Source organism: Drosophila miranda, chromosome XL (assembly GCF_003369915.1).
Source record: "Drosophila miranda strain MSH22 chromosome XL, D.miranda_PacBio2.1, whole genome shotgun sequence".
NCBI lineage: Eukaryota > Metazoa > Arthropoda > Insecta > Diptera > Drosophilidae > Drosophila > Drosophila miranda.
Genome location: NC_046673.1, coordinates 8164051 through 8190257, shown reverse-complemented (window position 1 = coordinate 8190257; position 26207 = coordinate 8164051). Strand labels below are relative to the sequence as shown.

At 43.7% G+C, this 26207-nt stretch overlaps 3 protein-coding genes across 3 annotated transcripts; 2 read left to right on the top strand and 1 right to left on the bottom strand.

Annotated features, from left to right (window-relative positions):
- The first annotated feature begins 464 nt into the window (after window positions 1-464).
- LOC117186012 (ARL-6-interacting protein 1 homolog) lies at window positions 465-1621 on the top strand. Its single transcript, XM_033386044.1, has 2 exons — window positions 465-1269; window positions 1330-1621. Exon 1 carries the CDS (start codon window positions 584-586, stop codon window positions 1163-1165), a length of 582 nt encoding a protein of 193 aa, XP_033241935.1. The 5' UTR covers window positions 465-583; the 3' UTR covers window positions 1166-1269; window positions 1330-1621.
- Window positions 1622-2907: 1286 nt separating this feature from the next.
- On the bottom strand, window positions 2908-4225 carry LOC117191826 (transcription initiation factor TFIID subunit 5-like). Its single transcript, XM_033396596.1, has 3 exons — window positions 4184-4225; window positions 3054-4110; window positions 2908-2980 (listed from the first exon to the last, which is right to left on the bottom strand). The coding sequence occupies exon 2, from the start codon at window positions 3832-3834 to the stop codon at window positions 3166-3168; it is 669 nt and encodes a 222-aa protein (XP_033252487.1). The 5' UTR covers window positions 3835-4110; window positions 4184-4225; the 3' UTR covers window positions 2908-2980; window positions 3054-3165.
- Window positions 4226-20274: 16049 nt separating this feature from the next.
- LOC108152167 lies at window positions 20275-20703 on the top strand. Its single transcript, XM_017281292.2, has one exon. The coding sequence runs from the start codon at window positions 20364-20366 to the stop codon at window positions 20586-20588; it is 225 nt and encodes a 74-aa protein (XP_017136781.1). The 5' UTR covers window positions 20275-20363; the 3' UTR covers window positions 20589-20703.
- Window positions 20704-26207: the final 5504 nt, after the last annotated feature.

The window sequence follows — 26207 nt, the reverse complement described above, 5'->3', positions numbered from 1 at the left end:
AAATGTAAATATAAAATGAAATGAAGATTGATAACCTACTTCATGGGTACCCATTTTATTAGCTACTACATGGGTACCCATTTCACTAGCTATTAGACGAGTACCCATATCACTAGCTCGGGGGTAAACGATGTGGTGTCGCTGGTCCGCATGTCGTAGGACATTGCGGGTAAAAATGGAAATGATGAAAAGCATTGTTAAGGGTTAGTAAAGAGAGTACCCCTAGTCTGTTAGGGAGTGGTGATATCACCACCTCCGAACTAGTTCCCAGTACGAAACGCGTCTGTACCCGAACGCCAGAGCCGAGGTCTCTGGGGTATTCGAACTGGTAACTCATCGTGTGACGCTTTCTAGCATGAACTGGCACATCTATATATATACTGTATGGTTAGTGATGAAACCGGATTGCAGTAATACATCGAAACTATCGATAGAACCTTCGATGGTTTGACATTGACACCTCTCATTTGATGCATTAACGTTGGCTGGCAATAAAAAAACTACTTTTTGCTTAAATTAAAGACTACTTAAAGAGACTACGTTCAAAACTCCAATTGAACTCGAAACGCAACGAAGCACAAAGATGACAGCATCGGACATTGGCAAGAACGAAAAGGTTATCAAGCTTAAGCATGATTTGGAGCGATTTCAAGCGCCTATAGTGAGTGCCTATGGTGTCCTTACCTGGGAGAAAAACTACTACCCCGTGGTGGTATTTGGGGGCATAAGCGTCGCTTATTTCGTTCTGTGGTACATGGATCTATCGGTGATAACTCTTATGTCTCTCCTGGCATTGCTGACTACCATTTCGCACTATTTTCTTCTGTGGTGCCTGGATCGGCCGGATTTCATTTTCGACTTTTTCCCAACCAAAATTGCCGGCTTGTTTTGGAATGCCTTAATTTGGGATAGCGACAACGAGGCAAAATTCGAGTCTGTTTGCGGACAGATGTACATCATCAAGGAAAGCTTGGCAGCATGGTATCAGTATCTATTCAAGGAACGCAAGTCGACCGGCCTCGTGATTGTGGAAAGCTTGGTCCTCCTGGCCATGGCTTGGATTGGTTCAATCGTTAACAATCTTCTGTTGATGTACTTGGTTACTCTTCTCATTGCCATGTGGGCTGGTCTGAAAGCTAAACACGTCTTCCAGAAACTCCACTAGAAAGCTGAAAAAGTACTGCTCCACGCTTAGGCACCACATCCACAAAATTTGTTTAGAAATACTACAAAAAATCGAAGTCATCCTTAATTTGCCATTCCAGATTGGTAAGTGGCTAATGAAATAACTTGAAAGGGAGCTATGCAATATAAATGTTTTTTCATCAGCATCTGGCCTTCTTTGCTCATCCACAATGTGCCACTCTGCTGGAGTCGGAGGATCCTAAAGTATATTTTCAAAGGAAACAGTATCGATTCTACATCATTAGGAAATGCCCTGGCGTATCGCAAAAAACTTAACAGCGGTTTTCCTTAAACTTTCTACTCAACAACAGCAGTTTAAGAATTACATAATACTCATTACGTACATGCTTCGATTGTTCAATTATTATAACTGAAACATCTTGAAACTCAATCAAACGTATGACACTTGTATCAATAAAATGCCACGAACTACGAATTTGTGTACGATTGTTATAACGAGCAACTATTACTCAGATATTCTACTATTTTGGAATGCAGATGTTCTTTTCATTTTCAATCCCCTTCTTTTCACGGTATACCATATGGTGTATATTTTACAAAGATAGTATTGCTATCATTTCTGTAATATGAGTATTGAGTATTTCTTGTCATGGATTTGGTAAACATTTTTATGTAAATTAACAGTGAGCCTCGATGAAATAGTGTTTCCTTTGGGGCGACGTTTAAAGGGTCAACGAAATTTGTAGTAGTAGTCGTACCCAAAGGTCGTTGTAAGCAATAGATAATGTAACTAATAAGCAATATATGTTTGAAAATCTTAACTGATATCAGTTTGATTGCATATGTTAGGTTAGTTGTATTTCTTAGAGAGCTAATCTATATGTATGTATCGGAACTATTGGCATGTCTCAGCATATCGCTGGTACCGTTTGTTGATCAGGACTATCCTGTCTGACATCCTGATCGGCCTAGTGTCCTTCCTATGGCCGGAAGAAGATTCAAGTGTAAATAACTCTGTTTATGTTTAATTTAGATTGAACATTTGTATTTTATATTTACAATCACAATCCCAATTCGAATCCTCTTCCCTGGATCCAAGAGGGAAGGGAAAAGAAAGACACTGTGTCTGGACATCACTTAATTGCTTAGATTGAAATATTACACATTCATTCCTTGGACATATTTTTTGAGGTTCCAGCTGCTGCGGTCCCTAATTCTCACATATTGTAGTATATATATACATATCTATAATCAATTATGCACATGTTCCTACATATGTATGTGTGCTGAGCCCTCAATGGATGATCATAAATAAAGCCATTTCCAATTGTCCCAAACACAAAATTCAATGTCTGCAAGATGGTGATTAATCAGTAATTTTTCGGAATAGAAATTTTACTTAATTCATTCGGTTCGTCTTTCAGAGGGTTTGTGCCGGTCCATAAATTGTTGCTCCATTTGTTGTGCATTCGCGTGGGTGGGCTGGAAGCCAGACCACAAAACAGTTGAATGTAACCGCGAACCACTTTTAGCACTTGTCTACAATATTTTAAATAGTCTTTTGGGGCCACTCAGGGAGTGCCGGAATCATTGAGGTTTATCCTAAAAAACAGAACAAAGTTGCACATAAAATCAGGGAAGGCCTTTGCTTTGACCAGTGGAAACTTACAGTTCAAACAATGAGTGCGATCCGAATAGTTGGTTTTAATGTTTGAAGTTTGGGCTGTGTATGTTTACGTTTATATAAATGAATCTATTGTATATTCATGGACTCGACGGTGCTTTCCATCGATGACTCGCCTCAGCGCCTGGGTCCGAGAAGCTATTTCTGCATCTGAAGGTGTAATAGAATATGCCAATGGAATATGATTAGTTTAAGAACTTCATTTAACTGAGACACGACCTACCAATCTCATCATTTCTCTATATTCAAAGTCAAGTTTCAAGAGCTTTCACAAGGGCAGTCTTCTTCTCGGCTGCTTTCGGGCTTAACTCTATTACCTTCCGAGAACTCATCGTTCAGATGACAATCAGGGCATCGCGACCGAAGAACCCACTTTGAAGGAAAATTCCATTTTTACAGGCCTGAATCGTGCTGATTAGCGCCAGCTCACTTGCTTTGGTGCCTTGGGTGGACGAAACCTTCTTCTCGGGGCACTTGACGAGCAGCTGAAACTCCCAAGGGCTCAGATGGCAGTCCTGGCTCCAAACAACCAGCAGATTGTTGCAGTAGGAGAAATCGATCGAGGCAATCTTTGCGTTGGGCTGGGTCAGGCTGCAGGTTATTCGCTCGGTGGTTGTGTCCCAGACAATGATCAGGTCATCTCGGCCACCAGAGACCAGGTAGCGCCCGCATACGGAGTACGCCATGGCAGTGATGGGGGCCTTGTGGCCGCGGAAGAGTCGCATTTGAGTGCGTTTCTCGCAGTCCCAGATTCTGCCGGTGGCGTCTGCCGATCCAGTGGCCAGGTACTTTCCATTCGGATGGAAAAGGCACACCTCCAATCGTGCCAAGTGACCGAAGAAACTCACAAAGTGCTCTGCGGGATCCACTCTCCACACGCGCGCCACATTATCGTTGGAGGCGCTGGCAAAGTAGCAGCCCTTCGGGTCGAACGCCACACTCATGGCCCCGTGGTGCGCAAACACCTTCTGACAAAACCCGGTGCGTGTGCACCACAGCCGCATGCCGCGGCGCCGAGGAGGTGAGAAGCTGGCGGTCTCCAGCGCAGGCCAGGACCGGCTCCTGGTGGGCGGTAAAGAGCTTCTCCCTTCGCACCATGTTCATGTGTAGCCAGTCCTTGTTCACGGCCACGATGTGGACCATGCCGGAGGCAGTGCCAAATGCCACGCTGCAATGGTCTTCTGAAAGCGTCGCGCAAGTCACATCATCGTCAATGTTCATGGGCTCGGCCATGTAAGTGCAGACTTGTTGTTCTCTTTTTCCTGTGTCGGCTTCTGCTTCTGCGTGGCAATTTATTAGCAACGAGACATTTATGTGTTGTACGTTCCCATCCCATCCGTCTTTTCTACTCACATTCTTTTCCCCGGGTTCCATGCTCTTTCTTTTGTTCTATTTTTTATAATGCGGATTCACCATTCTTCTATAGAAATTACACAATTTAGCAAATTACTGGTAAATGGCAATTCCAATATAATCTGATAATCGCAATGAGAGAGAGAGAGTCATAGTTGCAATCGACTTCGATATACCATCGGACACCGATAACAAGAAACAGCTGATTTTTGGCTTGCTAACATTACGAATAAGCGATGCGATTTTCAAACGGATTGCGCAGACGCAACCGTGCCCATGGCGGCGGGCCCAAAGCCGTTGAAGATCTTAATGTGTGGCCAGCCACCACATTATCAGAATGGGATAGCGTGGAACGCTTCGAGGTTTTGACCACACCACATACATACATACATATGTATATGGTAAGCAATAGGTAAAAGCATGTCTCTCTTGTGGGGTGTCGCCTTATCGTTTTCTTCTATCAGAGCCCACTCGCCAGAAAATCAACCGGGAGGACTCTACATGAGATGTAGAGTGCCATCAATTCGACTTTAGTCTCCTGTTCTCATACCCAAATCCAGCGTTGATAGGCAGCGTCAGTACAGTGTGCCAAAGTCCATACAAGCCACGAACCATCCGCGGATCAGCGGGGGATATGCCAATTCTTGATTTCTGTCTAACATCAACATTTTCCGATACACTGCCAGAGACAGCTCAAGATGAGAGCACAAGTACGTAGCAAGCACTGTACGGGTGAGATCTTCAAGAAATTTATGCAGCACAACATTTCGTTCACAAATCAAGGCATACATACATATGTACCTATAGTAGACTAACACCTGTTTACTAGTCGCCTTCTAAAGTGTAGTCTCTGCACGGCCTGTTCTGTAGATTTAAAAACTCTGTGCCCCTTAACCGAGCGGACACAAGTGTATAACCATCGCAAGTTGCATGTTGAATGTGTGCTACCTCCGTGCAAAACCCCACCCCAATCCACACTCCCGCCCAATTAGAAATCGGTAAGATTACTGATTTTGTCGCTAGGGCAACTGCTGGCAAAGCAAAATCAAACACATATGTAATTAGGCTACTCCAGTTGCATTGAACGCATGGCGCTATGCGGCCCACGATTTGTGACTGGGGACACTGATTGTGGGATTCAATTGAGTGAAACGCGAGCAATTGTATCAAATATTTCAGTAATTATCTATTGAAGTTGGGCCCGAAATTCAATCCAAACCACAAACGTGTTCCCCTTCACTACCCTTCACCACTCTAAAGGCATAGGAAGAGGCTGAGAGATGGACGCCCAAGCCACAAAAGAGCAACAACGAAATGTGTGTAGCACTATTCTGGACCATTTGATTGGCTAACAATTCGGCGCGCCCCAAGAGAAGGAGGTCATCCGAGAGTGAGGATTTCACTGTGCGACAAAATGAGTGTAATTTGCTCGAGGCAAAAATCAGTTTGTACGTCTGGATGTGTAGATCACATGCCCATACATACACGTACATACAGACATATGTACGTAGAATGTACGATATATTCGCAAATACTTTTTTAAAATTCAAATGCGCCTGTTGACTTTGCGCATTGTAACATCCATACAAATCGATGGGCTGTAAAGAGAAATGTATGGACTTTCATTTGATCTGCAATTACTTTCGACACAGAAGCTATACCTGAAGATATATGAGCCCAATGTTAAAGTTGTCCACCATTTCACGCAAGTACAAAACACTGTCGCACAGTGTTGGAAGACGGTGTTTCGGACGACCATCTGGCATCGCAGATTGAGTGTAAACCTATTAGAGAAATTGCTAACTAAATAAACCTCTGGACCCACGCCCACAACCACCTGAACGGCCCAAAGACGTGTCCCCGCTGGGTCAATTCAATTACCAAGCCAGCCAGGGTCGCTTTTAGAGTTAATAGTGCAACCGCAAAACAACTTGGAAGAGGGTATTCACTGTACACTGTCCATATTTAAATATCAATGCACGGATAAGGCTATGACGAGGCAATAAGTAGTTGAGGAATCAGGGACTAAATGTACAGACATATTAATGGGTATTATAGTACGATTTTGTAAAAGGGGAAGAGGGAAAACCACAACATAAAGAAATAGCGAAACATATGTATCTTTGTATTATATATAAAAAACTGTTGGGCCGTCGTCCGATATTTGTGCGCAGAGGGCTTTTATCCGAATATTTTTTTGTTTTATATGGGTATGGGTAGGTACGTAACTCCAAGACTTTTTGAGCCTCCCTCGCCCCGCCTATGATTTGGCTTGAGTGTTATTTAAGAGATATTTTCCTCTTTGTGGCTGTAAATATTTAATAGATTTTCCGACCCCAACCTAGACGCCGACCTTAGTCTCTCTCTCTCTCCCTCTGTGTTTGGTCACTCCCGTAAGCTTTCTCCTGCCCTAGCGAACCATTTGGGATATTCCCGACGGACCCGAGACCCCCACTGCAATTGGTATGAAAATAAAGCGAAGTTCTTGAATTTTCTGGACTAGCATTATTATTGTTATTAAATTTTACTGCCCTTAACTGTTGCTGGAAGGCCGAGACAAATTAGAGGAAAAAGGCGATCGAGGGCCCGGAAGGTGAGTCCTCCCACGCTGGGCTCCTCTCCTAGAACCTCGACCATTTTACGCACAATGTTTTAATGTTGTGTTTGTGTGCTCATCAATATTTATTGCGGTTCGACTACGTGAGCCGCACACAATCAGCGTCGACTCCTGGGCGAGGACCTGAGTGCTGCCACCTCCTTCTGCCAGCACAGCGCACGCCCTCAACAGTTGGGCAAATATTTTTATTATGCTTGATACGGGGTCAACGCAGGACTACCAACGGAAATGTACCCTATATCACTATATTTCTGATGCATACAGATTAAAAAACCGATTTGTAAAAATCAATTTGGGGAAGTTTAAAAGGGCTTTGTAAATTTCCCCAAATTGATTTTTACAAATCGGTTTTTTTGTTGTGGCTGACTCGACTCGACCCTTTGGACAGTCAGGGTGCTAGGTACTAGGCCAACTCAGGGCTTCCTCTGATACGAGTACATACTACTCGTCTATTCGTACCCGTTGGTATACTCGTCGGTTATACCCAGAGCCAAACAATGTAGAGCAATGGTAGGAGAAGAGGGCCTTCAGCAGCTAAAGACGACGTTATTTACTATTCAAAAACTTCAATTACCGCAAAGAACTCGACGTAGCGTTAATCGCCAGCAGGCCATTCTGTGTGTCCACGTCCACCCTCACGGTGGCATCCGAGCCACAGTTTTCCACGATTCAAAGTACGGCTGGGCCTGCGGCTCGGGCTGGGAGTCCCACCCACCTTGCTCCATTATTATGCTGATTTAACGCTTTATTTGCAAATAAATAAAACAAAAGTTTATTGGTTATTAAGTCATTTACCCGCTGTTGCTGGAAAGCAACCGTGGAGGAAACACGCGGCGATTTAGCACACGCAGCGCCGAAGAAGGTAACAAATTTTCGCTTTCGTTGTTGCCTTTTGTTCTCGAACTAGTCAATGGAGTAAAGGTAAAGGTAAAGGTGATGGCAGTGGGAGTATTCCGGGGGCAATTAGGTAAAGCCGATTAGAGTATTTAAGTAAATCAATTGATGTATAATATATGGTAAGAGCTGCAGATGGGCTCAAGCAAAGAAAATAGAGCGAATAATGTCAAGAAAAAGACAAAATATTGAGTTAGATCAGATTGTATTTCCAATGTATGGCCAATGTATTCTCCATTAATCTGCTAGTCAATTTTATAGATGCTTCCAATGAAGAAAGCTATCTTTATAAAGCAACTTGTCCGGTAAAAGGAGAGACCTGGAGAACAAATGATATTTTAATGATAATTCTAATAGACAGTTCTAGTTTTTATAAGGCATTAAGCCAGACTATGTTCTAGCTATATGACAAAAAATACCGACCAGATGCGCAAATTATAATTGTAGACATTTTATTGACTGCAAATCTTGCAGAAAATTAGGTTATATATTGGATACAATTATTTGTCCCATATTTTGTTGTTTCCTGAAAAGTTAACACCTAAGGTCTTTACTCTTAAAAAAAATACTTACAAAACTCACAGCGTCTTAATCTCCCATATACATTTCCAGCTCCAACTCCAACTTCATCTCCATCTCTATTCAGATCCACATCCTCATCCGTAACTCAATTTCCCTCACGCGAACAAGCAAATGGATAAATGTGGGCCATAAGATGCAAATGGCTCTCGTTGCACCTGAGGCGACTTTTGTCCATGGGGCCAGCTGTCTCCTGCCAACGCCCTCTCCCCCAAGCCCATCGGCCTGATGAAGAGGGGCATGGCCTTTGGCTAATTAAACACAAATCACAATAGTTCACAGAATGTTAGACACTTGGGCTCCTGTGTGCCCTACTGCCGGAGGCAAAGGAAACTAAATATTGCATAAAGACATCTTGCAAAATGACTTTTATAATTTAAAAAATTAAATTAAAATTCCATTTCAGTTTGTGGACATTCTGTGAACTCATTCGACAATAATTTTTTGTATAAGTTCGACCAATTTATTGGGAAACGCACTACTCAACCGACTGGTTGGTTAGTTTATCAGCCAGTAGTGGAGGATGGCTTTTCCTCTGTTGCGTCGACTCGCTATTCAATAAACAAGCGACAATGCAATTTGTCAAAAGAGTTTCCCTCAAGAGGTGTCCCCGTAGGAGGTACGGGCACGGGCATGGCCACGGCCCCGGGCATTGTTCATTTGCAGCCACAGTGGCCATAAATCGCAAAGCAACGTGGCGTATGAGTTATGCCTTGCACGGCACCTGGGCAGATCATCCTTGAAGGATCCTTCAGTCGACTCAACTGATGAGCGGCCGTGTCAGCAATTTTTCATGCATTTAACAATAGAAGGAAGCGCAAAGCAATGGAAATGAATGACTCTGATGGAATGGGATCGGATGGAGGCAGAGGTGGAGGTCGGCTGGCACTTGGTGAAATTCAGATGAGAATGGCAATGACAGCGCTCCTTCTCCTCTCCATTCTCCACTCTTCACTTCCAATCCACTCCATTCCATGTATTCGCCCGCCCATTCAGTCCTTTTGCTCTCTGCGGGAGAAATGGCGGGCAGAGCACAGTAGCCAACATTTCGACTGTGGTCTATTACTAATACTAATACTCTGCACGGTGGCTGTGTTGCCAAGCTCCCAGTTTCCGAATCAATTTTAAGCAATTACCTAATGTACAAATAAAACTTGGTTCAGCAGTAAAGTGCGTCCTAGAATGGATGCTTCTTCTGATGTGCTAGTTGCTCCTTGGGATGAATAATAGCACAGCAATAATCTTTTCAGGATTCTTTGGAAGACTCCTCAGAGGACGAAGATTATCTGAAGTGTTACGTATCGGTACTTTTTCTTGAGGATTCTTCCAAAGTTCCAAGAGTATAAGAATAGGTAGGGTATTCAAGGCTTTGCTTTCTTTCTCTCGCTTGTTATTTATGCTACTGAATAGCTGGTGCCCATTATGGCTTAATTAGGTTTTCGCAACATTAATTGAAACTTGGCCTTGCCGTGACATGGCCCCAAAACTGCTGCTCCATCGGCGACTCAACCATATTCACGTGCCCTGGCCGTTTGTCTTCACACATTTGTCCTTTGCCTTTGAGCTTTAGGAAGTGTTTAGCTTTTGCAAGGACACGAAGCTGCTCCATGTCCTTGTATCTTTCTCTCTTGTCTCTCTTTTGCTGGCTTCTTGATTGGAACAAATGCGTTTCTAATCTCGGTTGGAACGCTTCCTTCTTCCTTCAGTTCTCCTCGTCCTCCTTCTGTCTCTGACTCTGACTCTGTGCCTTCTTCTTGGATATTTCTCATTTCATTTTGTCGCCTATTTGTCATTGCATTTTGCTTGCACATTTTCCCCACAGGCGACAGCTCCACATACATACATAAGTCTGTATACCACCCACATGTATACATACATACATACACATATATAAAGATACGTGCATTTCAACACCAAAGGAGGTGGATTAGTACTGGGTATTGGGAGACAGGAGCACACATCTGCTGAAGGCTATCTTTTTCTGTTCCTTTCTCAACTTGGCCGAGATAAATGAATAGGGTAAGAAAGCTGTATGGCCAGATGTGTCCGGAATGAGACCGGAAACAAGTCTCGAAAATGTCCATGAAGGGAATGGATCATCTAAACACTCGGCATCCATCGGTTGGACAAAAATGGTATTCTTGAACATGCGTGAATACAAATGGTGATGGAACTGATAAAGAGTTATATCTACGTTCAAAAATCCATGGAAAACCACAGGACGCTTGCGCAGGCTTACTGACTCGGCAGCAGAAGAGGAAGCTACCAGCGAAATCAGATCCATCGGGGATTATTGCGAAGGAAAATCGGAATGCTAAACCGTTTAAGGCAAGAAGAAGGATCTTTGGAGCCATTCTGAAATTACACCTTCAGTACACATACCGAGACCAACAGGGAATGTTCCATTAAGTGCTTTGAAAGATGTGTAGTCGTGGTTTTTTGCTTCTAGAAGTTTAACTATCCCAGCGACTTAGGCATAACTTTATTCGGAAGCAAACCGATTTGCCAGAGAGCTCCAACCGCTATGATGCTCCAGCGCTCGACGATGGAGAGCTGAACCTGGATTGAGTCTCTGCCCATTCAGCAATCACTTCTCTCTTTGGCCGGTCTCAATCGGTTTTATTGAGGTGTAACCCCTGGAAAATAAAATGTATCTCTTCAGGCCGAGCGTTGCCCACTAAAAATCAATGGTTTATGACTTTGTGGGCATTTTTCACGTAATTTAAAGAACTTAAGACTGAAAGTCAAGCTCCAAAGTCACAGCTAAGGCACGAGAATCGACATCAGCTGGCGAGTTGGCTGAAACAAAAGCCCCCGGGCAGACATTTGACCTGGCTCTCTGCCTTCCTCTGCGGCCCGAGCTTTTCCATTCTGCCTCAGTGGTGTGCTGCCCTCTTTAGATTGTTCATTCATTTTTTTAAGTCTCGTGTCTCACTAAATTCCAAAATCGTAGAAACCCACCCCCAACCCAGCCCTGGCCACACATATAGCCAACCAGCCAACCCGTTCGGACATTTGGTAGTCTCTATAGGTCGCATTCCATTTTAGTCACGTACAGACGGGAAAGTTATCGAAGATTTAAACGCACGTACATGGGGAAAAGGAAAACTTCGCACATACACTCCCATAGCCGCATATAGTACGTACGTATGTATGCGAGCTCGTACAGTGCGCCTCGTAGCTATATTAGATGGAGACCTTAGAGATTAAGATTCGGTACAGAGGTGCCCTTCGACGGAGATAGCAAAAACTAAAATCCGTCATCAAATGCCGTGAGTTATTGTAAAATGTCGGGTCCAGTTCGTGTCCCTGTTTCCGACTAAGTCTGTGGCTCCGCCTTAGCTTTGACTCCGACTACGAGTCCGATTTCGACTCTGACTCTAACTCGAACTCTGGCTGGGTCGGAGGGTCGTAGGGTCGGACTTGAACGGTGACTCCCCAGACGCTGCGGACGCTTGGCACGTATTTGGAGAGGGGAAAAAGTGCCAACCGTTTTGCTTGTCAAATTGAAATTAAAAGCCAAAATGCCTCAACTTGGCTGTCAGAGCCAGTGCCTGGTTCATGGATATAGTCTTTTTATAAAATCAATAAAACCAAATAAAATATATGGCTTCACTTAAGCAGCAACTGGCACGTAGTCAGCTAGATTTCGCAGTTTTGAACCTAGAGTGAGTTCTCAGTCCCAGCACAGCCTATGCCAGACTATACCAGACCGGACCAGTCCTGTGGTCAGTTTTATGAGGGATTGTGATGAAAAATTGCGGTCGAGTAACCTTGGTCCACATCATCTGAAAAAACACTAAGACAACAGATTTCTGAACTTCTTTTCTACAAGTTTTTCGGAACTCCTTGCTTCAGATAATACACAGTAAGAGATTCATCGTACTTCTTTGTAGTTGATTTGTTAAATAGTTTATAAGGTTTATGCAAAATATTGTAGAAAAAAGGATAAGTATCTACGATTACATCAGCCACACTGCATAACTTCCTCCAGGTGGTAATTTGTCAAATTGTGCTGCCTTTCCTGAAAATGTCTGGTATGCATAGCCCATATTCGAGTTTCGAATGAATTCACGCGTTCGTTCATTTGTTGATGATTTAAGTGGCGCTTCGACTTTCGGCAATCCTGCGGGATCCGCTCCGACCCCCAATAGCAAATGCACCTCGCGGCATATGGATCCAGTTGGGCAATTATTCATGCAGCCTAAACACAAAACAGAAGCCCCAAACCGGGACTCATGTGTGGGAGGGTGGGTTGAATGTGAATGAGAATGTGGGTGTGAATGTGGGTGTGTATGTATCAGAGTAGCATGAGTCCATGTGGGTGCAATTAAACGCAAACTGTCTGTCTATCTGTCTGCCCTATCTCTCTCTCGCACTTCGTCTTGCGTTGTTCTGTTGTTTTGCTGCGTTCGCGCAATTTTCCCATTTTCCCGTTCGCTTATTAATGAATTTTCCAATAATTTCTGCCAGCTGCCGCTGCCGCTGCCGCTGACGCTGACGCTGACGCTGCCCCGCCTGCAGCCTGTCGGTGCCGGGCTCCCTGGTGTTTAGGGGGTGACGGAGGGATGGCGACGGGGACCCACTGCTATAGTGCTGCTGTCCATGTGCTGCTGGCATTTTGGTCGCACTTAGGCTTATTGTTTGGTCCCTGGCAGAAGAAAGGAAGGCTTTATACTGCTACACGGGCCAGGCCGAGTGGTTGCCAGGCAGCAAACGATGCTTGTGCCATTAAATCATTTTATTTCGACGTTAGACAGATGGTGAGCATAAGTAGCAATAGGCTTACACTCGAACAATAGCCTAATCAGTTTTGGAAGCTTTTGAAGAGCCATTTCCCAACTGCTTTAAAACAAAAAATCATTTAAGTTTGGCTCAAAATCAACAGAGCAGGCAAAAAACAGGCAATCAAAAGAGATTATTATTAAGAAAAATACTCAAGGTATCCATAAAATAAATAGAATTACTATAAAATAATATACGCATAGGACAATCGATAAGAATCATCAATGTGGTAACACAAAGGGACATACATTTGTATGGGTTTAGGGGCGAATTGAAGCACAATCTTTTTCCTTAGTCGACAATGACTCTCTCCTCAAAAGAAAGCGTCTGTTATGAACAAGGGAATACTTACTCTAAGGAGCTCTGGCCTTCCAATTTCAACTCAATCATCAGCCCGTAACAGCCACAGGGCCATCCATTTGACTACTCGACTAGTTGTCGGTCTTTGGCAGTCGTTTTCCTGCTCGTCTTCGCCTGCGCTTTAACTTTCAATTGTTTGGGGAATTTGGAGGGCGAGAACGTTTTCTGCCATTAGCCATTGGAGTGGAGTGGAACCGATATTTGGGCGTTGGGCAGGAATCATTCACAGCTGTGGCCCTGTGTGTGTGTGTGTGTGTGTGTGCGTGTGTGTGGGTGTTAGTGTTAATGCTGCTGTTAATGTTAACCTGTAATGTATGTTTGATAAGTTAATTTTCGCCTTTATCGCGTAGAATGGAGGAGGTGGAGTTTGGGGGCTACAGCTGCCTGACAGCTTACCATTAAAGCCATTGGGGAACCCTCGCCCAAAGGCAGCCAGAAGCATTCCCACGGCAACAAAGCCATTAAAACGCTATGTGTGGGCGGCGGGAGGTGGATTCCTCATCGACACCCACCCAGCCAACCAACCACTCATCGTCATTGATCCAATCATTCATTTTTGGCGCCGGAGACAGAGGCAGAGGCCAAGATATTTTGATTGCCCAGTAAGTGTATCGGAAGTGGAAAAGACAGAAAGGGTGGGCAGGATGGGGCCAGGGAAAGTCACCAGTCAGACGTCATCCATCCGGCACAGTGGGACAAACGCACGTAGCGACACTCGTAGCTGCACCTGAAAATGAAAATCTTGCACGACAGCCAGCAAAAAAACATTCTAAGAATAACTAACAAATATTTGTGCTCTTCATTCCATTAGGAAAAATTATTTCCCCGCTGCTGCACTGCGCCGGAGAGTATCTATGGGGTAGATGGTAAATGGCTTGTTTTATTTTTATGTGATTTACTTAAGAAATCGAACGCTTTACGATTTTGATTTGCGCTTGGTGTTTGCTTATGAAAGTGCTACTTACAATGGCAACAATGGGACGCCAGCTCGAACGCCAGAACGCTCGAACGTACCCCTCTCCAACCGCAGACTGCCAGAACTCACAGCCCCCCATCCTCCATCCTCCATCCTCGTAGAACTCCTAATACCAATACCAATTCCAGTGCCAGCTCCCAAGTGGCTGGTGTCGTTGCTTGCTTCGCTTCTGTTGGGATTGGGACGGGGTTGGGGGTTGGTGGTTGGGGGTTGGGCTGGGTGAATTGGAGTGGAGTGGCTGGGCTTGTTATCCTTTACGCGAGGACTCGCTGGTAATCAATGAAATTACTTTTTAGTTCAAGGCAATCCAATAGTGTTGCAAAATGAAATTATTGTGAGTCAGTTCCAGTGCCAGTGGAAGAGCGGAAGAAGCGCGCGGTCCTGACAGGACCTGGCCCCTGCTCAGCGTTTGCTAATGAAGTGTTGCCAAGATTGGAGGCGGTGTGGGTGGGGCATGGGGCCCCCGAAAGGGAGGGGCTGAGATATTGGCGGGACATGCTAGCTCACATTTTTCAGTTATTGCGCTTTCTTTACTCTAGTCTGCTCTGCTCTGCTCTGCTCTGTTCTGTTCTTCTCTCCTTTCGTTTTTTGGGTTGGGTGTTGCATACATTTGCGCTTAATGGCTTTGGGGAATTCCGATGACGTTTATAGTCGACAGCCAGCTCCTGCTCCTGCTCCTGCTCCTGCTCCTGCCAGTGCTCCTACACCAGCTCCTGCTTTGGCTACTGCTCTTCACATCCTCGGGGAAATTTGCTTTTGAAACTTTCCTGCTTCTCTTCTCTCACTCTTGTGGGGAATATGTATGTGCGAGAGTATGAAAACACTTAAAGCTGGTCGCAAAAAGGATAGCAAAGAAATGGCAAAAGATTCGAAAAGACATAAAATAAAGCAGAATCCTGGCTGGACAATAACTCTTTGATGGTCAATGATTTGCTGATGGATGATCTTTCATGCTTTGAAAGAGCTGACTGCACAGGAAGCTAATCGGAGATTGTCAACTTGTCGAGCTGATTTTCATGGATTATGTCGTAAATGTTGGAATGGAAATGTCTTCGCGGGGTTGGGGTACTCTATAGATGTCTTAAAGAATGGACAAAAATTAATTGGGCAATGCTAATATTTGTGTATGAGCTGAGGATACTCGTGGCGTTAGGCTGGATCATTCCCAAAGGTAAAGGTATTAATGACTAAATAGAGAAACATTCGGAAACATAAGTAAAATCGACTACTGCAGATTCTGCTTTTAACTAAGTTAATACGAAATGGATAAAGGAACCTTCTGCTCCAACAATGAGTATATCACTTCTCTCCCTAACTTTTCCACTTCTGCTCCACAACAATCCCTCTGGTATCGATGTGATCATCGGTTCGGTGGTCTTGATGGAGTGCCAGTCGCGGCAGAAGTCGAGTTCAGCAAATTACTCCAAATAGTTGCTCATCTCGGGGCGGCGTGTATTGCCATCCAGGATGATTGACTGCGTCCAGGGAAGCCGCCTCCGCTTGTGGATGGATGGATGGATGGATGGATGGATGGATGGAAGGATGGAAGGATGGATGGGTGGTTTGAAGGGTTAAGCGGGTCACAGTTGGCGCTGCTGCGCTGGCTGACAGTTGCAATTAATGCGGCAGTTGCAGTTGGGTTTTTGTGCTGCACTTGCCAAAGATGATGCAACATGAGGAGGAGAAGGAGGAGGAGCCACAGCTCTACATTCCCCATACCCATGCCCATGCCCATGCCCATGACAATGTCGTTGTCGTTGTTGATGACATCCTATGCCTCTTCCTCTTCACAGAATCCCTCCCAGAATTCCATCATGCCTGCCCCGCCTGGCTTCCTGCCGCGCTGCCTGCCTGCAGCGCTGCCTGCCTGATGCTGTCTCCTGCTAATTGGCATGCATCAATGCATCGATGACGTTTATTAGCAGTACTCAGACACACTCGAGGGGCTCCAGGCTGCCACAGCGGAGGTGGGTGTGGCATACGGCAGGATTGAGGATTACACTCTCTGATGACGTTATTGTGTGCGCAGTGCGGCAAATTAACTTAATTTGATTTAATGGGCATCGCGAGTCAGATACGGTCCGGGATCCAGGCCCGGGGAGTGACAGCAGGAGGCAGCATATGATGTGGTGGGGTGGGGGATGAAGGCCCCTCTCATATTGTAATAATGGCGATGATTGGATGCAGCTGCTGCATGCTGCATGATGCATACTCCATGTTGCATGATGCTCGGCTGATCAGCCCAGAGCGGGCCTATTAAGTGCCTGATAATGCGGCCACAACCATCGAACCCTGTTCCATCACAAGCCTAACTAACTAGGCACTACTGGCCCAAACACTAAGAAAAGGCTTGCTAACGTAAACGATTCTATCCTGATATAAGCTAACAATCCTGTCGGATCATAAAAGGAATATTTAAACGTAATAATCCCATAGAATATATGTAGAATATTCTATCATTGGATCCATTGAAAGCCAACATCAATGATCGCTTAGCCTCTTCGATCTTATCTTCTGTCATTATACATATATAAAACTCGATCCTTTGACTTATCTCTCCTTCTATACTTACTATGAGCCTTTACTATTCATAATTCTGTAAGTTTCTAATATGTCCAACCGGTCTGTTTATGAGCACATCCTAGTAATGGTTCTATCTTCTCACCCATCCAATCTGACCCAAATCTGATCCAGCAGAGGGAAATCCTTGTAAATGTTCTCCTCCAATCGTAGGGTAAGTATTACTACTTTGCTCACTCCAATCCCTTTCGCTCCTTGAAAAATCTCATCAATTGACAAAACTGCGAGTCCACACACGATCCCTCTGGCAGGGGGCCGCGAGGTCTTCATTAGCCCGCGAGATGTAAACATTCATTCAGGGCTCTCCAGGTATCTGTTCCTCTAGCTTGCCTTTCATACACATGTACAAACACACGAGTATACGAGTGAGTATTCGAGAGTGCGAGTACGTATGCAATCCTCTAAGAATAAGTATTCCTCACGAAATGTGTTTGGGGAGCACTGATTTAGCTCCTGGCTCCCTGCGTCGTAGTCTTAGTCGTTGTCGTTGTCGTTGCCGCCGTCGGTTCTTGTTTCGTTGATACTACTGTTCCACTTATTGTCGTTGTTGTCGTCGTCATCAGGTCGAGTGGCAGCATTTAATGAGGTGCAAATGAGCTTGTCCTGGCATCAACAGCACCAAGACACTCAGAGGGGCGAGAAGAAGAGTCGCATCACTTTAAAAAGGAAAAATTAGCTGCCAGGAGTAGGCCAAGTGGCAGACAAGGACCCAAGGAGGAGCAGGAGCTGCTGGCTTGGGGATGGAGGGGGCGAAGCAAGCAAAGCATCAGGATGAGTGGCAAATGTTGTTGCTAATTTCTTCAGTTTTTTTTTTCTCTTTTGCATTTTATATGCATATTCTTTTTATTTCTCTCTAACTGTCGTCTGTTTGTGTGTTTTGAGAATTTTACATATTTTCTATGAAAATTACCATAGACACATGGCTGTTTGCCCCCCATCCCCATCTAGCCGCCCTCCTGCTCTGCTCAAATGCTAGGCACGTAGTCGTGGGTGCACCCACTTAACATGATAAGCGACAAGACACCTAACATGTTCAACACGACACCTTCACGACGACAGCAACGACAGCAGTCTCCCGACTCGTATGCTACTGATGGTAGGATGGTAGGATGGTAGGATGGTGCGGATGGTGCGGATGCTTATATGGCACTGGAGCAGAGGCTGCAAGAGATGGTAGTGTTGAGCACTTGGCTTGCTAACGGCCAGGACACCTTCAGTGGGATTTCACTTAACGGAAGGAGGATGAAATTACTTTAGAAAGTGCTGTTTCGGAATCTTTTTATCCTCTACTAAATTTTTCTCTCTAAGAATATTAACTAAGTTTTCAAAACAATCCCAATCTAGTAGGTTCGAATGAAAGTTGATAAATATACAGGGTTATGCTATGGAGTATCATAATTATCAATAAATGGCCATGCGGTTTTGTAGAGTTTATTTTTCTGTATTTTTAATGTCTCCCCTTATACATTTCCATGAACCAAGCAAATTGGTTCTTCCCTTTTAGATGTTCTTCATGATAATAATTTTTAAGCAAAAAAAGGATATATTGAAAAAATCGTTTCCCACAGAAGCTTTCAGAAGACTGCAAATTTGTACAGATTCGAAATGTCTTTGCTTTAAGATCAAGCTTATTTTTAGTTCCAAAAGCTGTGCAAAAACTAAGTTGCTGACTTAATTTGGGTTTATTATGGATGTAGCTATTTTCCATATACGATACTAGCTTCAGCTTCGATTCAGTTCCAGAAAGCAACACAACTTCAGGGCTGTGTTGGATCGGATGCTTGTGACATGCTAAGGTAGCTGCTAACCGCGCGAAGACTTTGGCGTCCTTGTCGGTGGCGCCATGCCTGTTCTTTGGATCTTTGCGGCGGGTTCCTGCTGTTGACTTGCGGCTATGCGTGTCTCCTTCTCGCCCACCCGCAGCGTTTGTTTGTCCCCGTCCCCATCCCCATCCCCGTCCCCGTCTCCGTTCCTGTCTCTGTGCCTGGCTTTTGTCGGCTTGTGCGGCCGGTCTGACCCCAAGCCTACCCGGGCACTCCACCCACTCCATCCCACCTCTCGTATTAAGCAAGTGACGATGTACGTGTATAGCATAAGTTGTCGCAACACAACGCCGCCTGCCCCTTTCAGTCCTGCTCATATACAAGTACCCGCAGCCCCAAATATTTATTTGCAAAAACATTTGTAAACTGTTTTTTCCTTTGACTAATTAGTGAGCTTCATCATTTTTCCTTTTTGCCCTGCCTGTGCATATTCAATAAAACGTTTGGGCTCTTTGTGGGCGCTTGTGCCATAAGCGGATTAAGTCCTCAATGGCAAAATGAATTATAAATGTTTTGCCAAATGGCTATACATACTTCAGTGCGTATGTATGTATGCGTTTAAGAATAGTAGTTTGGTCAAAGGTGAATGCCAATTGGCATGACAGAATATTAGTGATTGTAAGAATTTTGTTTTTGAGGGACTTACATTTTGAATGCACTCAACACATTAAATAAAATGTGTATGCCCTTGCAACGCAGAAAAGGAACCACAAAATATACACGACAGTACGAGCACATACAATAGTATAGGTATTCTTGAATATATGAATATATATAGTTTTTTGACAAGTAAAACGAGTGCTAAACTTTATCCCTTGCATATGGAAATCTGCCATATTTGCGATGTCTCTGGAAAAGGGTATACAAAGATGGCCCTCCCATGTGTTTTTTTTTTGTCTAAATACAAATGTATGTAGATGATGTAAGGTTTTCATTAATCATACCGAATACATGTGGTATATTGTTTTTTATGCTTATGTTTCTGTTCTTTTCCAATACTGCTACACCAATAACTTTAATCCGCTTTACTGGCATTGAGTGAAGGATATGAAATGCGCAAAGAATGATTCTGTCCTAACGTTACTTATTCGTAAATAAATACATTAGTCAGAATTATCGTATTTAATAGTTAACAGTCATAAAATCAGATAGCATTCTTATTATAGCCAAAATAAAAAAATTATATCTTTCAAGCGCTCGCTCTCTTTCACACACTCTTTCTTCGATCAGTGTGCCGCCTGGCGGAGTGAGCGAGATGTGAAAAACGGCTGCATGCTACTTCCTTGGCATAAAGAGTAGTGGAGAGAGGGTCATTGCAGCGGTCGTGCTACCCCTCTCTATGTTTCCCACAGTCACTCTCTCAAATTAATATTTTCCTGATACAGTAAATACGATATTTTTACGTATTTACAATACACTTTGAGACATTTTTAAAATGTGTACCTTTGAAATTTTTACTTCTCTTAGTTGCCTAAAGTCTAAAGTCATTTTAAAACAAACGATTACAGAGTTCAGACACTCCCAAATTGTTATTTTCGAAATACTTACAGTATTTTACAAGACAAGATGGATAACGGAGTCTACGATGACGAGACCGACGAGACGCTGGTGGAGCGCTTCTTGGGATTGAAGGAAATGTTTCCGATTCCGGTTCGCCAAGCGGTGTGCACAGCCGCTAATGGAATCTTCAAAAACGCCAAGAAATTCGCATCCAACCCCTCATTGATGTTCGCCGCATTTTCGTTCATTCTGTGGGCACGCCTCGTCCAGAAGATCAACCGCCTAAAGTAGCTGAGGAAGGCGCACTAGAGGGATTTCCCGTCTGTTCACATGGCCACACCTTGAACCATTTTTCTCAATATCAATACATTAATCAAATAACCAATAAAAAAGCACAATGCCAACAGCATAAGCACTTGCAGTTCTATCTGATAGAATCAAGAGATGTGAGCTTTAGTGAGATAGAGTTATTCAAGTATACCCATCAAAGTATACGAGCAATAGGTATGTATCCAAGAGTCTGGATATCAAAAGCTAGTTGCTCTAGCTCTTGTAGTCTCAGAGATCTAGGTGAGCTCTGGATATGGCTATATCGACTCGGTTATTGAAGCTAATCACGAGTAGTGTCACCAAAAATCTAATATGCCCCTATACTATTTTTGAGTACCGGGTATAACAAGAGGGAGGACAGAGAGTGTACAAATAAGAGAGAAAGGATCGAGTGGATCTTGATGATGTGGTCGGTTTGAGTATCGGATCAAAGTTTGAGACATATTTGTCTGATAGGGGGCCACATCCACTTAATCCTTTCTCTTCTCCGTCTTATTTATAATGTACCTGCTTCTTCGATTGGTTCCATGTTCTGATTGTTCTGACGGTTTGAAGCGAATTCTATAAGGATATTGAACTGTTTTATAGCTCCTTTAATACGTTCGACTTCAATTACTTACTTTTTCATATATTTTGTGAACAATCCAAAGTCTCAGATTGATTTGAGAGCGACCAGAAACACATCTGAGCTGCAGCTTTGGCTTCAATCCGTTTTGAAGCAAATACACTTACACGTGTGACGTCAACAAAACTAGCGAAAAATATGCGAAAATGCAGAGCAGAGCATGAAGATGAAAAGTAAACGCGAAAAAATTTAGACCGACGCTTTAAATACCCTGCTGATCCCTCGTTTGTCTGGAATCTATTATCCGTCCTCGATTTGTATCAAATTTGTCTGAGAAGCCTATGAACATTTTCACATTTCCTCAATTTATAATAGAGTTAATTTTTCGACATGTTACGGTGGAAGCTCGTATGTACTGTGCACACTTATGTATAAGTATCCGAATTTGATCTTATCTCGTATTACAGACATGTATTAGTCATATCTTCTGATAAAACAAAGACTTTTTAAGCTATCGTTTCGATTAGATCTTTTTGATGTAGTGTTCCGATCTTGGTTACTAATATTCACGAATACAATTTAGCCAGTATCTTAATAAATGAGGATTGATCCATTGCTAGTCTTATGATTAGGAATATCCTTCTTTTTTGGGGTAGGAAATCCTTCCGTCTCAGCGATTGTGTATATCCGCTATGACTTTTTCAAGGGTACAGTAAAACGCACAGCTACGAAGCATAAAAAATTGCTTTTCTCCTGTGATTGCAGCAGCCCCTAGGGTCGTTTCCTCACTAAACTGCAGGACAGAGGAATCGGCGAGGGGGAGGATGGGTGGAGGTAAGTGGAGGTGCTGGTAGTGGCGATGGTAACATTTCGCTTTGGGCGGAAATACCATTGGAAACGCGGCTCTGCGTTGGGGTCAGATTGGCAACAGTTGTACAAACGATTGTGATGTTTACTTCATAATATGCCGAATGGGATGCGATGTGGAAATTTAATAGTGGAATGGGGATGTGGGGTATGTTTTTTGGGGATGCCTCCTGGAACCTGAGGGTGGTTGGGTGACACGGCATATATGTAAATTGTACATAGGTAGCAGTGGAAAATTTCCAAAAACCCAACAGCAAAAGCAGTCCGAGCAGTTGCCAGAACCGGGATGAACAAATCAGACGCCACTCTGGTAATACAAAAGAGACAGATTTTTGATCGCCAATTAGTATTTTTACTGAATTGATTATAACCCATGCCCATTTTTTCGCTGCCATTTATTTCTCTGTTCCACTTCGATTTGTTTTTCCTTTTTTTTTTGGCCAACATAAGTGTAAATATTTTCTCCCATTACATATCTATTAGCATTTAAAGTGTGGCGGGCATATCTATCTACATATTCAACTTTTTGTTCCTGGTTTTAGTTGCGTGTCCTATTAGTCGTAGAGGTCATTGCAACAGATAAGCCCGTAAACAAATAAATGGAACTCCAAAGGAAATTTCTTCCACTATGCATGTAAAATTGCACGGGGCGGATAGTAGACGGACGGAGATAGTAAAAAGGCGGAAGATGAGAAAAAAGGCACAAAAAACTAAACATGGTGGTTGCCCTTTCCTTTACCTTTTATTTGCTTTTGTTTTTTCTATCTGTAGCTTTAGAATGATTGCATGAAAAATGTAGAATTATTTGACGACAGGCCACACAAGGAACCAGAAGCAGAACCAGACCTAGAGCCTGTACACATAATGATGGAGGAACAAAAATGGGAGGAGCCGTATATGTGGGGTCGAGGATAGGCGACAGCCCCGAAATCTCTGACCGATGGGGGTATGGCTGGTCCAATGCCGTCAAGAGAGAGTGCTTTGAAATTGATTTGTACAAAAGAGAGATTCAAGTAAAACAATCTCTTGTAGTTAAGTAGGAAATATTCAATTATTCTGTAGATTATAGATCAGAATATTTCTTTGAATTTCTTAAAATATATGTAGATTCAATTTTAATAATGGAAGTGTACATATGTAATTGCAACTTATTCTTTATTACTAATCAATCAAAAATATACAAATCTACTTTTTGTTTTTACCAAAAGAATAATTTTTTCCATTTCCAGGAAGAACCGACAGAATACAGGAGTAGATACCCCTGGAGCCAGGAGGTGTGTGAGGGCCTATACAAGGCTTGACTAGACTGCTTTTCCAATAGGCGCATGCGCCACCGCCAGAGTTCCGAGCTCCACTTTGGCAGCCACCCCGAAACGGCCTCGGCACGAGGCTTTGCCCAGTGCTAAAAGTGAGCGCCTAGATATCAGAGACTTTAAGAGCTAGAGGAACCAAATTTGGTATTCACACTCCTGTGATATCGAACCTGCACAAGTGTATTTCAGAAATTCGCCCCACCCCCTTCCGCCCCCGCAAAGGACGAAAATGTGTTACATCCACAGATCTCAGAGCGTATTAAGGCTAGAGCAACACACTCCCATTAGATCTCACTGTTACATGAGTCTTCTAAAATTTCGCCCCAACCCCTATCCGCCCACTAAGGACGAAAATCTGTGGCATCCACAATTTTGAAAATACGGGAAAATTAAAAACGCAAAATCATAGAGAATGACCATATCTACCAGATTGATGAATCTGAATCCGATCGAATCATTATTATAACCAAAAGGAACAAATCAATTTGCAGTGGCTACGCAGCGCCCGACGACACGCTCAGACTGATAGTATTAGCGGTGTCTGCCGGAGGAGAGCCATAGAGAGAGTAGAGTTGCGGTCGCAGCAGCAGCTCACAACGTTCCCCCTCGTTTTTGTTTCCAATAGTGCATCCAAACACTTGTCACTAAACAAATAAACAGTAAACAAACACCCAATGTAACTCTTTTTTTTCGATTGCATGAATCCGTTGCGGATCAGAACTCTGTTTTGACAAATCAATGACTCGAAAGAAACAGCTTTAAGCCTCTTACAACACGACAATGGGCAAAAATCACACCCCTACGGAGCACTGTGAAGCGCAGAGGCGGAGCGATGCGATGACGAAAAAAAAACACCAGCAATGGGCAGTAGCCCAGTTCTAGAAGGTGATGTGTCGGACATGTCGTGGCATTCCTCACCGTACCGCCGCCCCCTTTGCTGGCCTCCCGCTGAATCCGTGACGCTTTCGCTTCATCTCTCTCCCAATCTGCATCTCCTATTACTCCTATCCCCAATCTCCTATCTCTGTTGCATTCCCTCCTGCCCAGAAAGGATTTCGAAATCAATTTGATTTCCCAGTTAGGGGAAAGGTTACTCTTTGTATTCGTGAGTGGGCGGCAGGGGAGAGAATGGGTAACAGTAGTGGAGCTGGTAGCTTTTTCTCGCAATCAATATTCAGTACTGTTTCTCGTTTCTCGTCTCTCACTTTTTGATTTCGTTTGCTTTTGTCAATTTCCACGGGCCTCCTCCTCGCCTGTATCATTTTGAATACCCTAGGACCCATAGGACTCTAATACTTTAAAGAGACGATTCATGTAGTCCATTTCATGTAGAAATTTATAGCGTTATGTGAGTACTGCCCTCATCCGTCAGACTTTTCTGCACAAAAGAGTTCCCCATCTAAAAACATCTCTATACGGACCCATATTTTTGCTGAGCGAAATATATGCCGGAACTAACATCGAGATTATGAACAAGCTATTTGCAAGGGTATCTTAAGATTCGGCTCAGATGCTAGTCTTTTGTTCTGTCTCCATACTGGCCACAATTTTTTTGTATTTTTTATAAACTTGGCTTGCGACTGAGATTCCTCTGCTTACTCGGTCCTTTGTTTGACTGCATTCAATCGGATTGTTTTGTTACCCTTACCCATAGTCATGCCCCATTCCGTCGCTTGACGTCGTTGTTCAGAGTGAAATTACATTTGAATTTTACTTTTAATGACGGAGATTGCGAAATTGATTGTGAATGCATTAGGTTGGGGCTGAAGAAATCAACATTCAATTTTCGAGTTGCCTGACTAAATTTCAATACTGCACATCTTGTCATTCGCAAGCGTTGAGGATGCGTCGCATGCTGCGCACCACACACTCGCTGCTGGTGCTAATGTGTTGGGCTTGGGTTCGGGTTTGGGGCATTGCCATTGGAGCGGAGCTCTGTTGCATCATTCGCTAAGCAGCCTCAGCTGTTCGCGACTTCGTCCCAAGTGTGGCTTTTTCAGGCCCAACTAGTTTGCCTCGTGGTTTCCAGTCCAGGCTAGTCCATCCCAGCGACTATTAGTGTGATCCCAGATGGAATGAGAGGGTGGCAAAAGTGAGAGGAACACTTCAAAACGCTGTTCGCCCGAATATGGGAACGAGGGATATCCAACATGCAGCTGGAGGTAAGTATTCGCCTGCGATCAGCTTGAATTTTATTTTGTCATCAAATAAAATTATTTTTTATAGTTTTTTTTTTAGAAAAAGGAGGACTGAAGTCGCTGGAGGACTGCGGTTGCAAGTGTACCCAGGACGTGCTGGGAAAACTGGTGTATATTTTTGTTGGAGAAGAACGCAGTCCCGCCGCAGTGCTGACGAAAAGGGACATGACTATTGTGATTCGCAAGATGACATCTCCCTGTCCAAGGACTGACCAAATATTTTCGACCTGTTGCGCCAGACTTACGGGCCTGTCCTGAGTTTAATATTTATGGATTTCATTATTCTTTTATAAATACACGTAAAATTGGATACTTACCGGGAATCGGAGGAAGCTCAGAGCAACTTTTTTACTAGATACGAATTCTTCGAAAATTTCTCCCAACAACAAATTACTACTGACTGCTCCCTCTACTTGTTGTTTGCTTGAAAATTCACCAAAATTATTTGATAATAGAAAATGAAATTGCAACAAATTCGCACACAATAGCAATAGAATGAAACAGAAAAATCGAATCGAAAATAAAGTGAATGCCATCAGCAAAACGCCATTGCATCAGTTCGATTTACCTTCCCTTGGCGCTCAAGATACTGCTCCCTCCGCCACCGTCACCGCCACCGCCTCCGCCGCCGCCTCCG